The sequence below is a fragment of the Centropristis striata genome, chromosome 14 (genome assembly GCF_030273125.1).
Source record: "Centropristis striata isolate RG_2023a ecotype Rhode Island chromosome 14, C.striata_1.0, whole genome shotgun sequence".
Classification (NCBI taxonomy): Eukaryota; Metazoa; Chordata; class Actinopteri; order Perciformes; family Serranidae; genus Centropristis; species Centropristis striata.
The window spans coordinates 36,425,940-36,438,985 of NC_081530.1; the positions used below are offsets into that span (position 1 = coordinate 36,425,940).

The window sequence follows — 13,046 nt, forward strand, 5'->3', positions numbered from 1 at the left end:
TCGTGTCGTCTCTGGCGATGGCCTACTTCCTGTCCAGGGTAAGAGCTGCCTGATCTGTTTTCTACTTCCTGTCAGCACCTGCCCGATCTGTTCTACTTCCTGTCAGCACCTGCCCAATCTGTTCTACTTCCTGTCACCACCTGCCCGATCTGTTCTACTTCCTGGTGGTGGTGACAGGATGTAGAACAGATTGGGCAGGTGCTGACAGGAAGTAGAACAGATTGGGCAGGTGCTGACAGGAAGTAGAACAGATTGGGCAGGTGCTGACAGGAAGTAGAACAGATTGGGCAGGTGGTGACAGGAAGTAGAACAGATTGGGCAGGTGCTGACAGGAAGTAGAACAGATTGGGCAGGTGGTTGATGAACTCTGTGTCTTTAGTCTTCGTCTGGTCTTCGCGGTGCTTCTCTGGTTCTTCCGGTTCTGAACGTTCCTCGCTCGCTGTTCCCGCTGCGCCGCGACGCCGTCCTGCTGCTGACGGAGTCCGGCGTCGCCACGGAGACGCTGGTGTTCAGGGACGAGGTGGACCTGCACCGTCTCCACGGCGACGGGAGGCTGGCGCTGACGCTGGTGGACGCCCAGAGGTACGACACGCCGCCGCGATAACGACACGATCAGGACGCTGACATGTCCGTCCTGTTGATGTGAAGCGTTGTCTCCTGTCCCTCAGCGGGGACGCCGTCCTGCAGGCGGCGGCGGTGGACGTCATCGACCACGTGGAGACGGTGGCATCCTGCGTTACCCTGGTAACGGAGCGGATTCTGTCCAGAGCGCCGGAGATCCTGGACAGACAGCTCGCCCTGCTGCTGTACGGTGAGACACATGTGTCCTCCTGCAGGTGTGAATGTCTCCTGTGTGTCCTCCTGCAGGTGTGAATGTCTCCTGTGTCCTCCTGCAGGTGTGAATGTCTCCTGTGTCCTCCTGCAGGTGTGAATGTCTCCTGTGTCCTCCTGCAGGTGTGAATGTCTCCTGTGTGTCCTCCTGCAGGTGTGAATGTCTCCTGTGTGTCCTCCTGCAGGTGTGAATGTCTCCTGTGTGTCCTCCTGCAGGTGTGAATGTCTCCTGTGTGTCCTCCTGCAGGTGTGAAGGTCTCCTGTGTCCTCCTACAGGTGTGAATGTCTCCTGTGTGTCCTCCTGCAGGTGTGAATGTCTCCTGTGTGTCCTCCTGCAGGTGTGAATGTCTCCTGTGTCCTCCTGCAGGTGTGAATGTCTCCTGTGTGTCCTCCTGCAGGTGTGAATGTCTCCTGTGTGTCCTCCTGCAGGTGTGAATGTCTCCTGTGTGTCCTCCTGCAGGTGTGAATGTCTCCTGTGTGTCCTCCTGCAGGTGTGAATGTCTCCTGTGTGTCCTCCTGCAGGTGTGAAGGTCTCCTGTGTCCTCCTGCAGGTGTGAATGTCTCCTGTGTGTCCTACTGCAGGTGTGAATGTCTCCTGTGTCCTCCTGCAGGTGTGAATGTCTCCTGTGTCCTCCTGCAGGTGTGAATGTCTCCTCTGTCCTCCTGCAGGTGTGAATGTCTCCTGTGTCCTCCTGCAGGTGTGAATGTCTCCTGTGTCCTCCTGCAGGTGTGAATGTCTCCTGTGTCCTCCTGCAGGTGTGAATGTCTCCTCTGTCCTCCTGCAGGTGTGAATGTCTCCTGTGTCCTCCTGCAGGTATGCATGTCTCCTGTGTCCTCCTGCAGGTGTGAATGTCTCCTGTGTGTCCTCCTGCAGGTGTGAATGTCTCCCGTGTGTCCTCCTGCAGGTGTGAATGTCTCCTGTGTCCTCCTGCAGGTGTGAATGTCTCCTGTGTCCTCCTGCAGGTGTGATGGTGGACAGTGTGGGTAGGACGGTCAGGGACAGACAGGTGATCCGGCTGCTGCAGACTCAGTTTCCTGACCTGCCACCGGAGGGCGCTCTGCACGCCGCGCTGCACGCTGCCAAGTTTGACCTGTCAGGTGATCACATGACTCAGGAAGGAATTTGGAGTTCTTTGCATAGAAGAGGCTGGCATCACTTATACATGTACAACATTAAATGGACAGATATCAAATTGGAATTCTGATTAATAATTTACATAATTATGACCAAATTGCGATAATAATATTTAGTAATGGTTGAAGGAATTCAGAGTTCTTCCCATAGAAGAGGTTCGCATCAATCATACATGTACAACATTAAATGGACAGCATGTGTATTCCAAAAAGCAATTATTAATAACAAGGCAAAGTAAAACAAAATCTATGCACAATATTTAGAGGTGTGTGTGTGTGTGTGTGTGTGTCTGTGTGTGTGTGTGTGTGTGTGTGTGTGTGTGTGTGTGTGTGTGTGTGTGAGGTCTCTCCACAGAGCAGATCCTGCTGCAGGACTTGGTGTCGGTGGCTGTCGGAGGCGAGACGAGAATCGCTGTCAGCAACGTTTACATGAGCCTCAACGTAAAATAAATAAATATATATTTATATATATATTAATATTAATTAATTTTTAAAATATTTATGAGCTCAGTGAGAGTGACGTGATTGGACCAATTGTGCTAAAATCAATAAATATTACATAAAATCAGCAAAAAATTATAGAAAAAATAAAACAGGAATTAATAATAAGAATTAATTAATATTATAATTAATATAATAATATATTGTCTTTATTTCCTTCTACCTTTGTATTGATTTCCCTAATTATTTACTTTCCTATTAAATTTTCCTGTTTGTTTGTACATTTTTTTTAAATAATTTACAAATGTAAAATGTAAATGTATTTATTATGTATTTTAAAGGCTAGATTAATTTAAAATGTAATAAAATAAAAAATGTTAAAAGTGCAAAACACAACTACATTTAATAAAAGGTCAAAATGGAAGAAAATAAATATGGCATTTAATGCAAAGGTAAATAAATCAAAAATTGACATTAATTATTAATATTGATGAGCTCAGTCAGTGTGGTGTGACGTGATTGGACCAATTCTCCTAAAATAAACAAATCAATAAATATTAATCAGCGAAAAATAATAATAATAATAATAATAATAATAATTCTGCAATATTTTCTCCTGATTTTAACTTTAGTTATATAATAATAATAATAATAATAATAATAATAAAAGATGTTTTACAGACTCTCTCTGTAGAGCAGTGGTGACAGTGGTGCATGCTGGGAGTTGTAGTTCCCTGTGCTGACGCGTCTCCTCCTGCAGGAGTTTCTCCTCCGGACGAGTCTGCAGCAGGAGCTCAGCGCCGCCTGTCAATCACACAGGCTGGACGCCGTGGTCGCCATGACAACCTCCTTCAGCGACCAATCAGAGGAGCCCGTGAGGCAGCTGGCGGTCTACAGCTCCCGCCCCCAGCACCGACTCCAGGTCGGACACTAACCCTTTAATCTCACATATTATTAGAAAGATATTATTAAAAAACTGTTTAGTTCTAGTTTTAGTCTAAAATCTGACTTTTTCACCTAAATACACAACTTTAATCTCAGACATTTTCTGATTTTTTCTCGTTAATTTACGACTTTAATCAGATTGTTTCTGACAAGCTTAATTCACAATTTAATCTCATTTTTATCGTAAATGTACGACCTTTATGTCAAAGAGTACGCGTTTTTATACTTTACTTTTACGTGAATTTACAACTTTAATCTCAGAAAATATCTAAAATAAATGTATGAAATGTATGACTGAAATCTGAGAGAAAAGCTGACCTTGTAAAATGAATTCACATTTTCTGACTTTTTCCCGTAATTTTACGACTTTAATCAGATTTTTTTTATTACAAGCTAAATTCACGATTTTAATCTCACTTTTATCGTAAATTTATGACCTTTAATCTCAAAGAGTTTCTTTACTTGTGAATTTACAACTTTAATCTTAGAAAATATCAGAATTTTTTAATGAAATTTATGACTGAATATCTGATCTTCTGCAAAGGCTCAATCTCACGTTATTTATTTTGTAAATTTTCTGACTTTTTCTCGTAAATTTACGACTTTAATGATTTTTTCTGACAAGCTAAATTCATGATTTTAATCTCAGAAAATATCTGACTTTTCTTTGTTAATATAACACATTTTTTAATTAGTTTTTTTCATTTTTTTACCCATGTGAGTGACAGATATGAATCAGTTTGCTTTCAGTTAAATGTTTCACTAATTCATTAATGAAAAACAACTCGTTTTGAGTCTGAGTTGTTGTCATGGAAACTGAATGATGACATCACGTCTCCAGATAAGCCACGCCCTCCTGACCAGCCGGAGCCCCGCCCTCTGCTTCTCCTCTATCAGCTGCCCATATAAGGACATCCTGGCCTTTGACCTGACCAACGCTGGAGCCTCCCGCCGCCGGCTGCTCCTCCTCCTCTCACGCCTCCTCTCTGACGACACCATCACCTCCTCCTCCTCCTCCGTCCTCCACCACCGCCGCCGGCTGCAGCTGGGCGCCGACGGCTACGGGAGCCTGGAGGAGGAGGAGGAGGAGTCGTGGCGCCGGGCGCCGCCACCACCACCGATGAACAGTCTGGTGGACGGATCTCCTCTGGAAGGAGGATTCAACCAGGAGGCGCTGCTGGAGAAGTTCAGCAGGATGGGAGGAGGAGAGGAGGAGGAGCAGAGGGGGAGGAGGGGGCTGTAGAGGAGGAGGAGGAGCAGGAGGAGGAGCAGGGGAGGAGACTGTAGAGGAGGAGAAGCAGGAGGAGCAGAGGGGGAGGAGGGGGCTGTAGAGGAGGAGGAGGAGCAGGAGGAGAAGCGGGAGAGGAGGAGACTGTAGAGGAGGAGGAGCAGGAGGAGAAGCAGGAGGAGCAGAGGGGGAGGAGGAGGCTGTAGAGGAGGAGGAGGAGCATGAGGAGGAGCAGGAGGAGGAGAGGGGGAGGAGAGGAGGAGGAGCAGAGGAGGAGAAGGAGGGAGCTATAGAGTAGAAGGAGGAGGAGAGGAGGAGGAGTTTCCTCCCACATTTTAAATAATGACAATAATAAATAAAAAATGTCTGTTTTGAAATATTTTTTGTCTCCATTTCATTAGAACTTAAATAATAAAAACAGCTGATTAATAAAAAAACAAAATTGTGTTCGTGTTCAGTTTTATTTCAGGATTCTGAGACTTTATTAATAATTTATTACATCGATTTGACGTAAAATGACTTTTAATAAAGAATGTTGGTGTTAAACTTCTTTAGTTCACAGAACCGTCGTCACGGAAACAAGCTGATGAATAAATAAATAAACAGAAATATTATCCAGCTTCATCGTAGAAAGAAACAGTAAAATCAGAGTATGTACTTTCTGATGGTCCTTGAACGCATCATCAGCTACAAACGTTTCAGTAAGAAAAAAACAGCTGATAAAATAAAATAACACATTTTTCTTTTTTTTCTGAAAGCATGTCCGATATATGGAACTAATTACAAAGTTTACATTTTTGGGAGAAAGAAAATTTAAAATATAGAGCTTATAAAATAAAATAATATATTTTAATCATTAAATAAACACATCGCCACATTTACAAAAGCTTAAATATATATGTATGTGAATTTATTAGCGTGATTAAGTGAAGTTAGTGAGAATCTCAGACGCCGAAACAACAATTATTGTTTTATTTTAAATCATCATCATAGCGTGCTAATGTTAGCAGCCGATCGATAGCGTGCTAATGTTAGCGGCCGATCAATAGCGTGCTAACGTTAGCGGCCAATCGATAGCGTGCTAACGTTAGCGGCCAATCGATAGCGTGCTAACGTTAGCGGCCAATCGATAGCGTGCTAACGTTAGCGGCCAATCGATAGTGTGCTAATGTTAGTGGCCGATCGATAGCGTGCTAACGTTAGCGGCCAATCGATAGCGTGCTAACGTTAGCGGCCGATCGATAGCATGCTAACGTTAGCGGGCTAGCATGACCCAGACCAACTCTGTGCCGTTGAGAGAGACCAACCAAAGCGTGTTTGATTCATTTATTTGATTTGTTTAACTGCAATGTAATTGATACGAGCTAGCAGGCTAACGCTATATATCACGTTATAACATTAAATTATAATTATCTTGAAATATCGTGATAATTTACCAGTGTGCCCAGACGTGTGCATCACTTTTAAGTGTCCTCTGGAAACACTTCTGCTGTGTTGTGGTCTTTGTTTTCTAAATTTTGTTCTTGTGTTGTCAGATTGATGAAGATGTTTTCTCAGTTTGTTGTGTTTTGTGTAATATGTCATTGGGCGAGAGGCGGGGTACACCCTGGACAGGACGCCAGACTATCGCAGGGCTGACACATAGAGACAGACAATCTCACTCTCATTCACACCTACGGGCAATTTAGAGTCCCCAATTGAACCTAAGTGCATGTTTTTGGACTGTGGGAAGCCGGAGTACCCGGTGGGAACCCACGCTGACACGGGGAGAACATGCAAACTCCACACAGAAGAGCCGCAGGCGGGAGGCGAACCGGCGACCCTCTAGCTGTGAGGCGAGAACCTAACCACTACACCACCGTGTAGCCCCTTTTTATATATTTAATATTTAGTTTACGTCAAGTGTCTCCGGGGCTTTCCTGCACCTCGTCCTCGGCGTGTTTCTGCGTGTGAGCGTTGAGCGCCGCCCGCCACCTGAATCTCAGCGGGCAGCGAGGACACTGGTACGGTTTCTCCCCGGTGTGGATCCTCATGTGCTCCATCATCTTGTCCTTCCGGCTGAAGCCGCGACCGCAGTCCAGGCAGCGGTGCGTCCACTCGCCGCTGTGCACCTGCATGTGTCTGTGCAGGTGGCTGGCCGAGCCCATCGCCGCGCCGCACAGCGAGCAGGTGTGGCGCTTGCCGCCGCCCGTGTGCGTCCTCAGGTGCAGCTGCAGGCGTCCTCGCTCTCTGTAGCTGCGTCCGCAGTCCACGCAGCTGAAAGGACGCTCGCCGCTGTGCACGCGCATGTGGCTGCTCAGGTGCTCCTTCCTCGTGTAGCACTTGCCGCACTCGACGCACAGGTGCGGGCGCTCGCCGCTGTGCGTCAGCTCGTGGCGCTTCAGGTGGCCCTTGGCGGAGAAGCTCTGGCCGCAGTGGGGACAGTCGAAGGGTTTCTCTCCGGTGTGAGTCCTCTGGTGCTCCTCCAGCGCTCGCCGATGCAGGAAACACTTCCCGCACTCGTCGCAGCAGAACGGCCGCGCGGCGCCGTGAGTCTTCAGGTGCGCCGACAGGATGGATTTACTCTTGAAGCGCTTGTCGCAGTCGGGGCACTCGAAGGGTTTCTCCCCCGTGTGAGTCCTCCGGTGGACGCTCAGGCGACACGGCCGGTCGAAGCTCTTCAGACACTCGTCGCACTGATACTCCCTCTTGGTTTTCCCATCAGCCCCGGCTCTCGGCTCGCCGTGTGCCGCTCCGCTGCTCCAACGAGCGCCAACATCTGGATCCTGATCCTCGTCTTCATCCTCCACCGTCACCTCCACCTCGTCCTCCTCCGGCTTCACCTCCACGTCCTCCAACTTCACCTCCACCTCGTTGTACAGCAGCTGCTCGGACGCGTCGCCCACAAAGGATTGTGGGTAATCCTCCTGCTGCTGCTCTGAAAGGAGAAAAAAACTGTTTAACCCATTGAGGCCTAAAACGGCTGTAAAAACTGCCTGTAAAACCTCTGATTGGTGATTTTAAAATCAGCCCCTAAAACCTGAAGTTTTTTCTGTAAATTCAACAGAAGTGTCAACTCTTCCTACTAAATAATAGATTTTTATAGAAATGAAATTCAAGAAGTATTTGAGAGCTTATAGCTGTTATATCTGAGCTCCCTCCGCTATAGTCGTCTTCACCATTATTTCAAAGTTCTGGAAAAGTCCCATGATGCATTGGGACACTCCCACATGTATTCTGATGAATTTCATTGAGACCGAAAATAGGTGGAAAAAACTACAAATACTACAAAACGACGTATCCGCTTTCCCGGCTTTGATGGTAGAATAACAATAATAATAGCCCCCGGTTTTAATGGGTTAATTATAGAGTTAATTAATTATTTTCATTCTTCTTCTGCACCTGAAGACGCTCACAGCTGAGACAACCAACTGAGCGATACGGGACTCTGGGGATTTCTACAAAAAAATATTTTAGAGCAAAAAAATTCAACGTTAACTGATACACAGACTGAAATTAAAATAGACTTTTAATTTGCGGATTTTGCACCAAAATGACTCTGCGAAGATTCCAAGGAGGTTCTCAAAGAAAAAACTTTATTAAAGAATATTCAACATTATTAAACATTATGCGCACAATGTATTGCAAAGAAAATAATGAATAAAAATTAAATGTTAGCACGTTATTATCACAAATTATTATTAATTATATTAAAAGATATGACTTGATTTACACTCAATTACCTCTAGATGGGGCACCACTCTGTTAAACAGAGAAAATAATTCATTCATTTAACTAAATCTGTCATAAACTTACAAAACTATCAATTTGGAATTGTGATTAATAATGCACCTAATAATTATGACGAAATTACCATATTTATATTTAGCAATGGTCGTAGGAATTTGGAGTTCTTTCCATAGAAGAGGCTGGCATAAATCATACATTTACAACATTAAATGGACAGCATGTGTATTCCAAAAAGCAATTATTAATAACAAAGCAAAGTAAAACTAAGCAATCTAAGCACAATATTTACAAGTTTGAGAGTATATATATATATATATATATGTGTGTGTGTGTGTGTGTGTGTGCGTGTGTTAATTAATTCTTTGTGTCTTTTGGTCATTTTACGTCATTTTCTGGTAATTTAACAACTTTTTTAGTCATTTAGTGTCTTTTAACAGTCATTTTGTGTCTTTTTTAGTGTCTTTTTTTAGTCCTTTTACGCTTTTTTTGGCCATTTGTGTTGTTTCCTATTGGCTCTCAAGTCTGCATGTGTGAAGCGCTGAGAATATAAGTGTGATTTCAGGCTGTGACGCCGTTGGAGCAGGTTGATGATGTCGGGGACTTATTAATCTAATGTTTAGAATCAAACCGGTTCAAGTTGGTACACCAGACTGGAATGGCAAAACCGGAAATTAACCGACAGATCTTATCTCAGCTGGTGAATTAATAATGTTTTGTTTTATTTTATCTCACTGTGTTGTTCTACAGTCATAGAGACCTTTACTGGTAAAATCTTCAGTGTGGGGGAAAAACACACAGTGCTAATATATGGAAACATCGTCTTAGTGAAAGTGTGTGTGAAGGTGTGTATGTGTGTGTTGGTGTCAGCATCAGAGAACGACAGCGTTCCTCTGTTCCAGTCCAGATTCACTCTGATCCTCTGAGGGTTCTTCTGGACTGGGAGAACAGAGACTGGATGTGATGGAGAGCGTGCTTTGTATTTACCACAAATGAACTGTATTGCCCAACTTCCAGACTGTGTGTTTCTCTTCCCCTGGACAGACTCTGATAAAACACCCAGTTCCCAGACTGTATTGTCTCCAACCTGGACGTCCCAGCTGTGAGTCCCTGAGTTAAAGCCCTCAGAGCCCAGAACAGACCAGTGATCATCATTAATCCTCTCTGGATTATCAGGAAGCTGCTGTCTCCATCCTCTTCTCAGACTGGTCAGATCTTCAGACAGGATGAGGTTTTTACCAGCAGTGTTTGGGTCCAGAACAACAGGACTGCAGGAGACCAGGTCCTTCATCTTGTTCCAGATGTTGAAGGCCAGGTTGCCCAGGTGTTTGGCCTGGTCTATCAGAGCTCCTGAGGGCAGCTGTGGATCCTCCAGCAGGGGGCGCTGCTGGACTCTTTCCACTGCAGCCTTGTAGTTGTGCAGGAATGAGACGTGTTCAGCTCTCAGCTGGTCCTCTGTGGCTCTGACTGTGTCTGAAAGAGCTGCTATCTCTCTGCTCAGAGCCTCCATCTTCTCCTTCATCATCTGACTCTTCTGCTCCTCTTCCTCCCTCAGTGCAGCCATCCTGGCCTCCTCTTCCTCTTCTAGAAACTGGTGAAGCTTCTTAAACTGCTCCTTAATCTGCGTCTCTGTGCGTCGGGCCTGGACCTGAATGTGTTCTGCTGTTTGATCAAACTTCACTTTAACTCCTTTAAAACTCTTTAACTTCTTCTTTAAAGGCTCCAGAGTTTCCTGAAGTTCCTTCTTGAGTTGTTGTGCAGCTTCATCGATGGGTCTGAATCTGTGGTTGGAGTGTTTTTCTGAGTCTCTGCAGACGACACACACTGGCTGCTGATGGTCCAGACAGAAGAGTTTGAGTTTCTCAGAGTGCAGACTGCAGAGAGGCTCTGAAGCTCTCTGATCTCTCTCCTTTAAGAAGGCCTCACACACGCTCTTCAAAGCAAAGTTAGGAGGTAATCTTTCCTTTGAATGTCTTTTCTTACAAACTGGACACTCTCTGGTGTCTTTCTCCGTCCACCAGCTCTGCAGACAGTCTCTACAGAAGCTGTGGTGACACGTCAGGATCACAGCATCTTTAAAGACGTCCTGACAGACCGGACAGCAGAGTTCTTCCTCTAGTCTGGACGCCATTTAGTCTCTGAGTAAAAACACACAGACAGACAGCTCAGCCACTCCCTGTTCTCTGGAACTTACTTCCTCTTTGAGTCTCTGTTGTTGTAAAACACTCGTTCACTTTGTGGATTCAGCAGCTGGTTGAAGTGGTTTCCAGTGTTTCCAGTGTTCCCTCCTGCAGCTGTCCTCTCAGTGTTAGTGGAGTTTTAGTCTGTAGATTAATCTTAATGTCTCTCGGTGTCTCTCAGTGTGTCTTTGTCAGTGAGGCACAATAAAAACCTGTTTTATGACGTGAGTCACTTGAGGGGAGGGGTTTTGTGACCTTTGGAATATTGTTTTATGAGCAGAGTTTGATGCAGATATCAGATTCAGTCTCTTGTGATATTGATCCTCAACAGACGGGTCTATATCACAAGAGACTGCATCTTGATATATGTGCATCAAACTCTGCTAATGAAGGACCACTTCACAGGGAGAAAACCTTAAGAGAGAAACTAAACTACTCCCCTCATGTGACTCACATCATTAAAACAGGAAACTGACTTTTAGTCTGAGTCACTGACAGAAGAAACACAGAATCATCTACAGACCAAATCTACCACTAACACAGAAAGGACAGGGAGTGGCTGAGCTGTTTGCCGGTCCGCTCCGGTGTCATGGACGAGATATTGTTTTAATTAGTCGCCTGTATCTGGATATTAACGCATCAATGTTGTACAGTTGGTGGAAGTGGAGACACAACGTCCATCTTTACAGTCATGGAAAAAATGATTAGACCTCCTTGTTTTCTTCAGTTTCTTGTTCATTTTAATGGCTGCTAGAACTAAAGGTACATTTGTTTGGACAAATATAATGACAACAACAAAACTAGCTGATAAGCCTGCCTCCACTCTGACTACGACCTCAGATCAGACGAGACAACCCGCTGAATTTAAGCATATTATTAAGCGGAGGAAAAGAAACTTATGCCCAGATCACTGACACACACTGTTCCCCTGATTAGGATACCTCACAATTAAATGTAGGCCATTTTCTCCCCCGCGGGAGTTCTCTGCAGTAATAGTCACCGCCATTTACATCCCACCAGATGCTAATGCTAACACTGCTTTAGGCATTCTACATGGCACTATCAGTAAACAACCGAGCAAACACCCTGATGCTGCCCACATTTTAACTGGGGATTTTAACCACGCAGATCTTAAACTGGTCCTCCTCAAGTTCACACAACACATTAAATGTGCTACAAGGGGAGTTAAAACACTAGACAAAGCCTATTCTAACATCAATAAAGGTTTCAGGTCCACACCACTACCACACTTAGGACAGTCAGATCACCTGTCCATACTACTCACCCCAGCATATACCCCCCTCAGAAGAAAAACTCAAGCCACCTCAAAGACTGTAAAGACTTGGCCTGAGGGAGCCTCATCACAGCTGCAGGATTGCTTTGAAAGAACCAACTGGGACATCTTCGAGGACGAGGACCTGGAGGCTTTCACCACCACGGTACCCTCCTACATCAACACCTGCACTGACAACGTGACAGTCAGCAAACAAGTACGGATGTTCCCCGACCAAAAGCCTGGTGCACAGGAGTGGTCCGCACTCTCCTCAAAGAACGCAACGCAGCCTTCAGGTCCGGTGACACGGCACTTTACAGCACTGCAAGAGCCAGTCTGAAGAAAGGCCTCAGAGACGCCAAAGCAGCTCACAAGAGGAGGATTGAGGACCACTTCAACAACAACAACCCACGAAGGGCGTGGCAGGGCATCCAGCAGATCACCAACTACAGAGGCAACAGGAGCACCGCTGCAGAGGGCGACACTTCACTGGTAGAGCAACTCAACTGTTTCTTTGCCCATTTTGAGGTGAGCACCACCAATGTCGGGGTCACCACACCCTCTCCTGTCTGCACCACCAGCTATACGCTCACTGTGCAGGAGCATGAGGTGAGGCGGATGCTCAGTGGAGTAAATCCCAGGAAAGCTGCTGGTCCAGACGGGGTCACAGGGAGGGTACTGAAAGTCTGTGTGTCACAGCTCTCGGCTATCTTCACTAGACTCTTCAACCTGTCCCTGCCCAAAGCTCCAAAAGTAAAAAAAAACTACCATAAGCAGCTTAAATGACTACGGCCCAGTGCCACTCACACCAAGTGCTCACATCCTAGCCAGCCTCCCACCCACCTTTGATCCACACCAATATGCATATGGAGCAGGAAGGTCTACAGAAGATGCCATCAGCACTGTGAGTCACATGAGGGGAGGAGCTTTGTTGGTTTTGGAATGTTGTTGTTGCATCAGTGATTGATGCTGATGTATCAGGATGCAATCTCTTGTGATATAGATCCTCAGGATCACCTGAGCCTCATAACAACTTTTTTAGGACGATATATTTTCCCGGAAACTATCACGATAAACAGTATAAATACTATAAATAGTATATAATATAAATAGTATAAAGGTACAAATAAATAGTATATAAACTACAATCAAAACACATAAAATACACTCTCAGGCTCTGTTAACAGGTATTGCACAGAGATAAATATCATATTATTATATATTATAAATAATATAAAAACAGCTGTTTCTATTGCCTGTCAAACATTTGCAGTATTACTGAAATAGC

The 13,046-nt window shown here is 45.1% G+C and overlaps 3 protein-coding genes across 4 annotated transcripts in view; 1 reads left to right on the forward strand and 2 right to left on the reverse strand.

Annotated features, from left to right (window-relative positions):
• The window catches only part of LOC131985494 (exopolyphosphatase PRUNE1-like), a 6,164-nt gene extending 1,519 nt beyond the window's left edge, over positions 1-4,645 (forward strand). The window contains exons 2-8 of one of the 2 annotated variants that reach the window (XM_059350631.1): positions 1-38; positions 380-582; positions 669-811; positions 1,795-1,929; positions 2,321-2,406; positions 3,167-3,328; positions 4,193-4,645. The exon at positions 1-38 is cut by the window's left edge and continues 67 nt beyond it. In XM_059350631.1, the coding sequence (XP_059206614.1) occupies positions 1-38; positions 380-582; positions 669-811; positions 1,795-1,929; positions 2,321-2,406; positions 3,167-3,328; positions 4,193-4,594 (1,169 nt within the window). In that variant the 3' untranslated portion in view covers positions 4,595-4,645. Of the gene's footprint in view, positions 39-379; positions 583-668; positions 812-1,794; positions 1,930-2,308; positions 2,407-3,166; positions 3,329-4,192 lie in introns of both variants that reach the window. The other variant, XM_059350630.1, reaches the window with a different exon arrangement.
• A 1,832-nt stretch (positions 4,646-6,477) lies between these two features.
• Positions 6,478-8,802, reverse strand: LOC131984448 (gastrula zinc finger protein XlCGF8.2DB-like). Its single transcript, XM_059349264.1, has 3 exons — positions 8,788-8,802; positions 8,302-8,320; positions 6,478-7,496 (listed from the first exon to the last, which is right to left on the reverse strand). Exons 1-3 carry the CDS (start codon positions 8,800-8,802, stop codon positions 6,478-6,480), a joined length of 1,053 nt encoding a protein of 350 aa, XP_059205247.1.
• Positions 8,609-10,625, reverse strand: LOC131985493 (nuclear factor 7, ovary-like). Its single transcript, XM_059350628.1, has one exon. It carries the CDS (start codon positions 10,434-10,436, stop codon positions 9,027-9,029), a length of 1,410 nt encoding a protein of 469 aa, XP_059206611.1. The 5' UTR covers positions 10,437-10,625; the 3' UTR covers positions 8,609-9,026.
• Between the last annotated feature and the right edge of the window lie 2,421 nt (positions 10,626-13,046).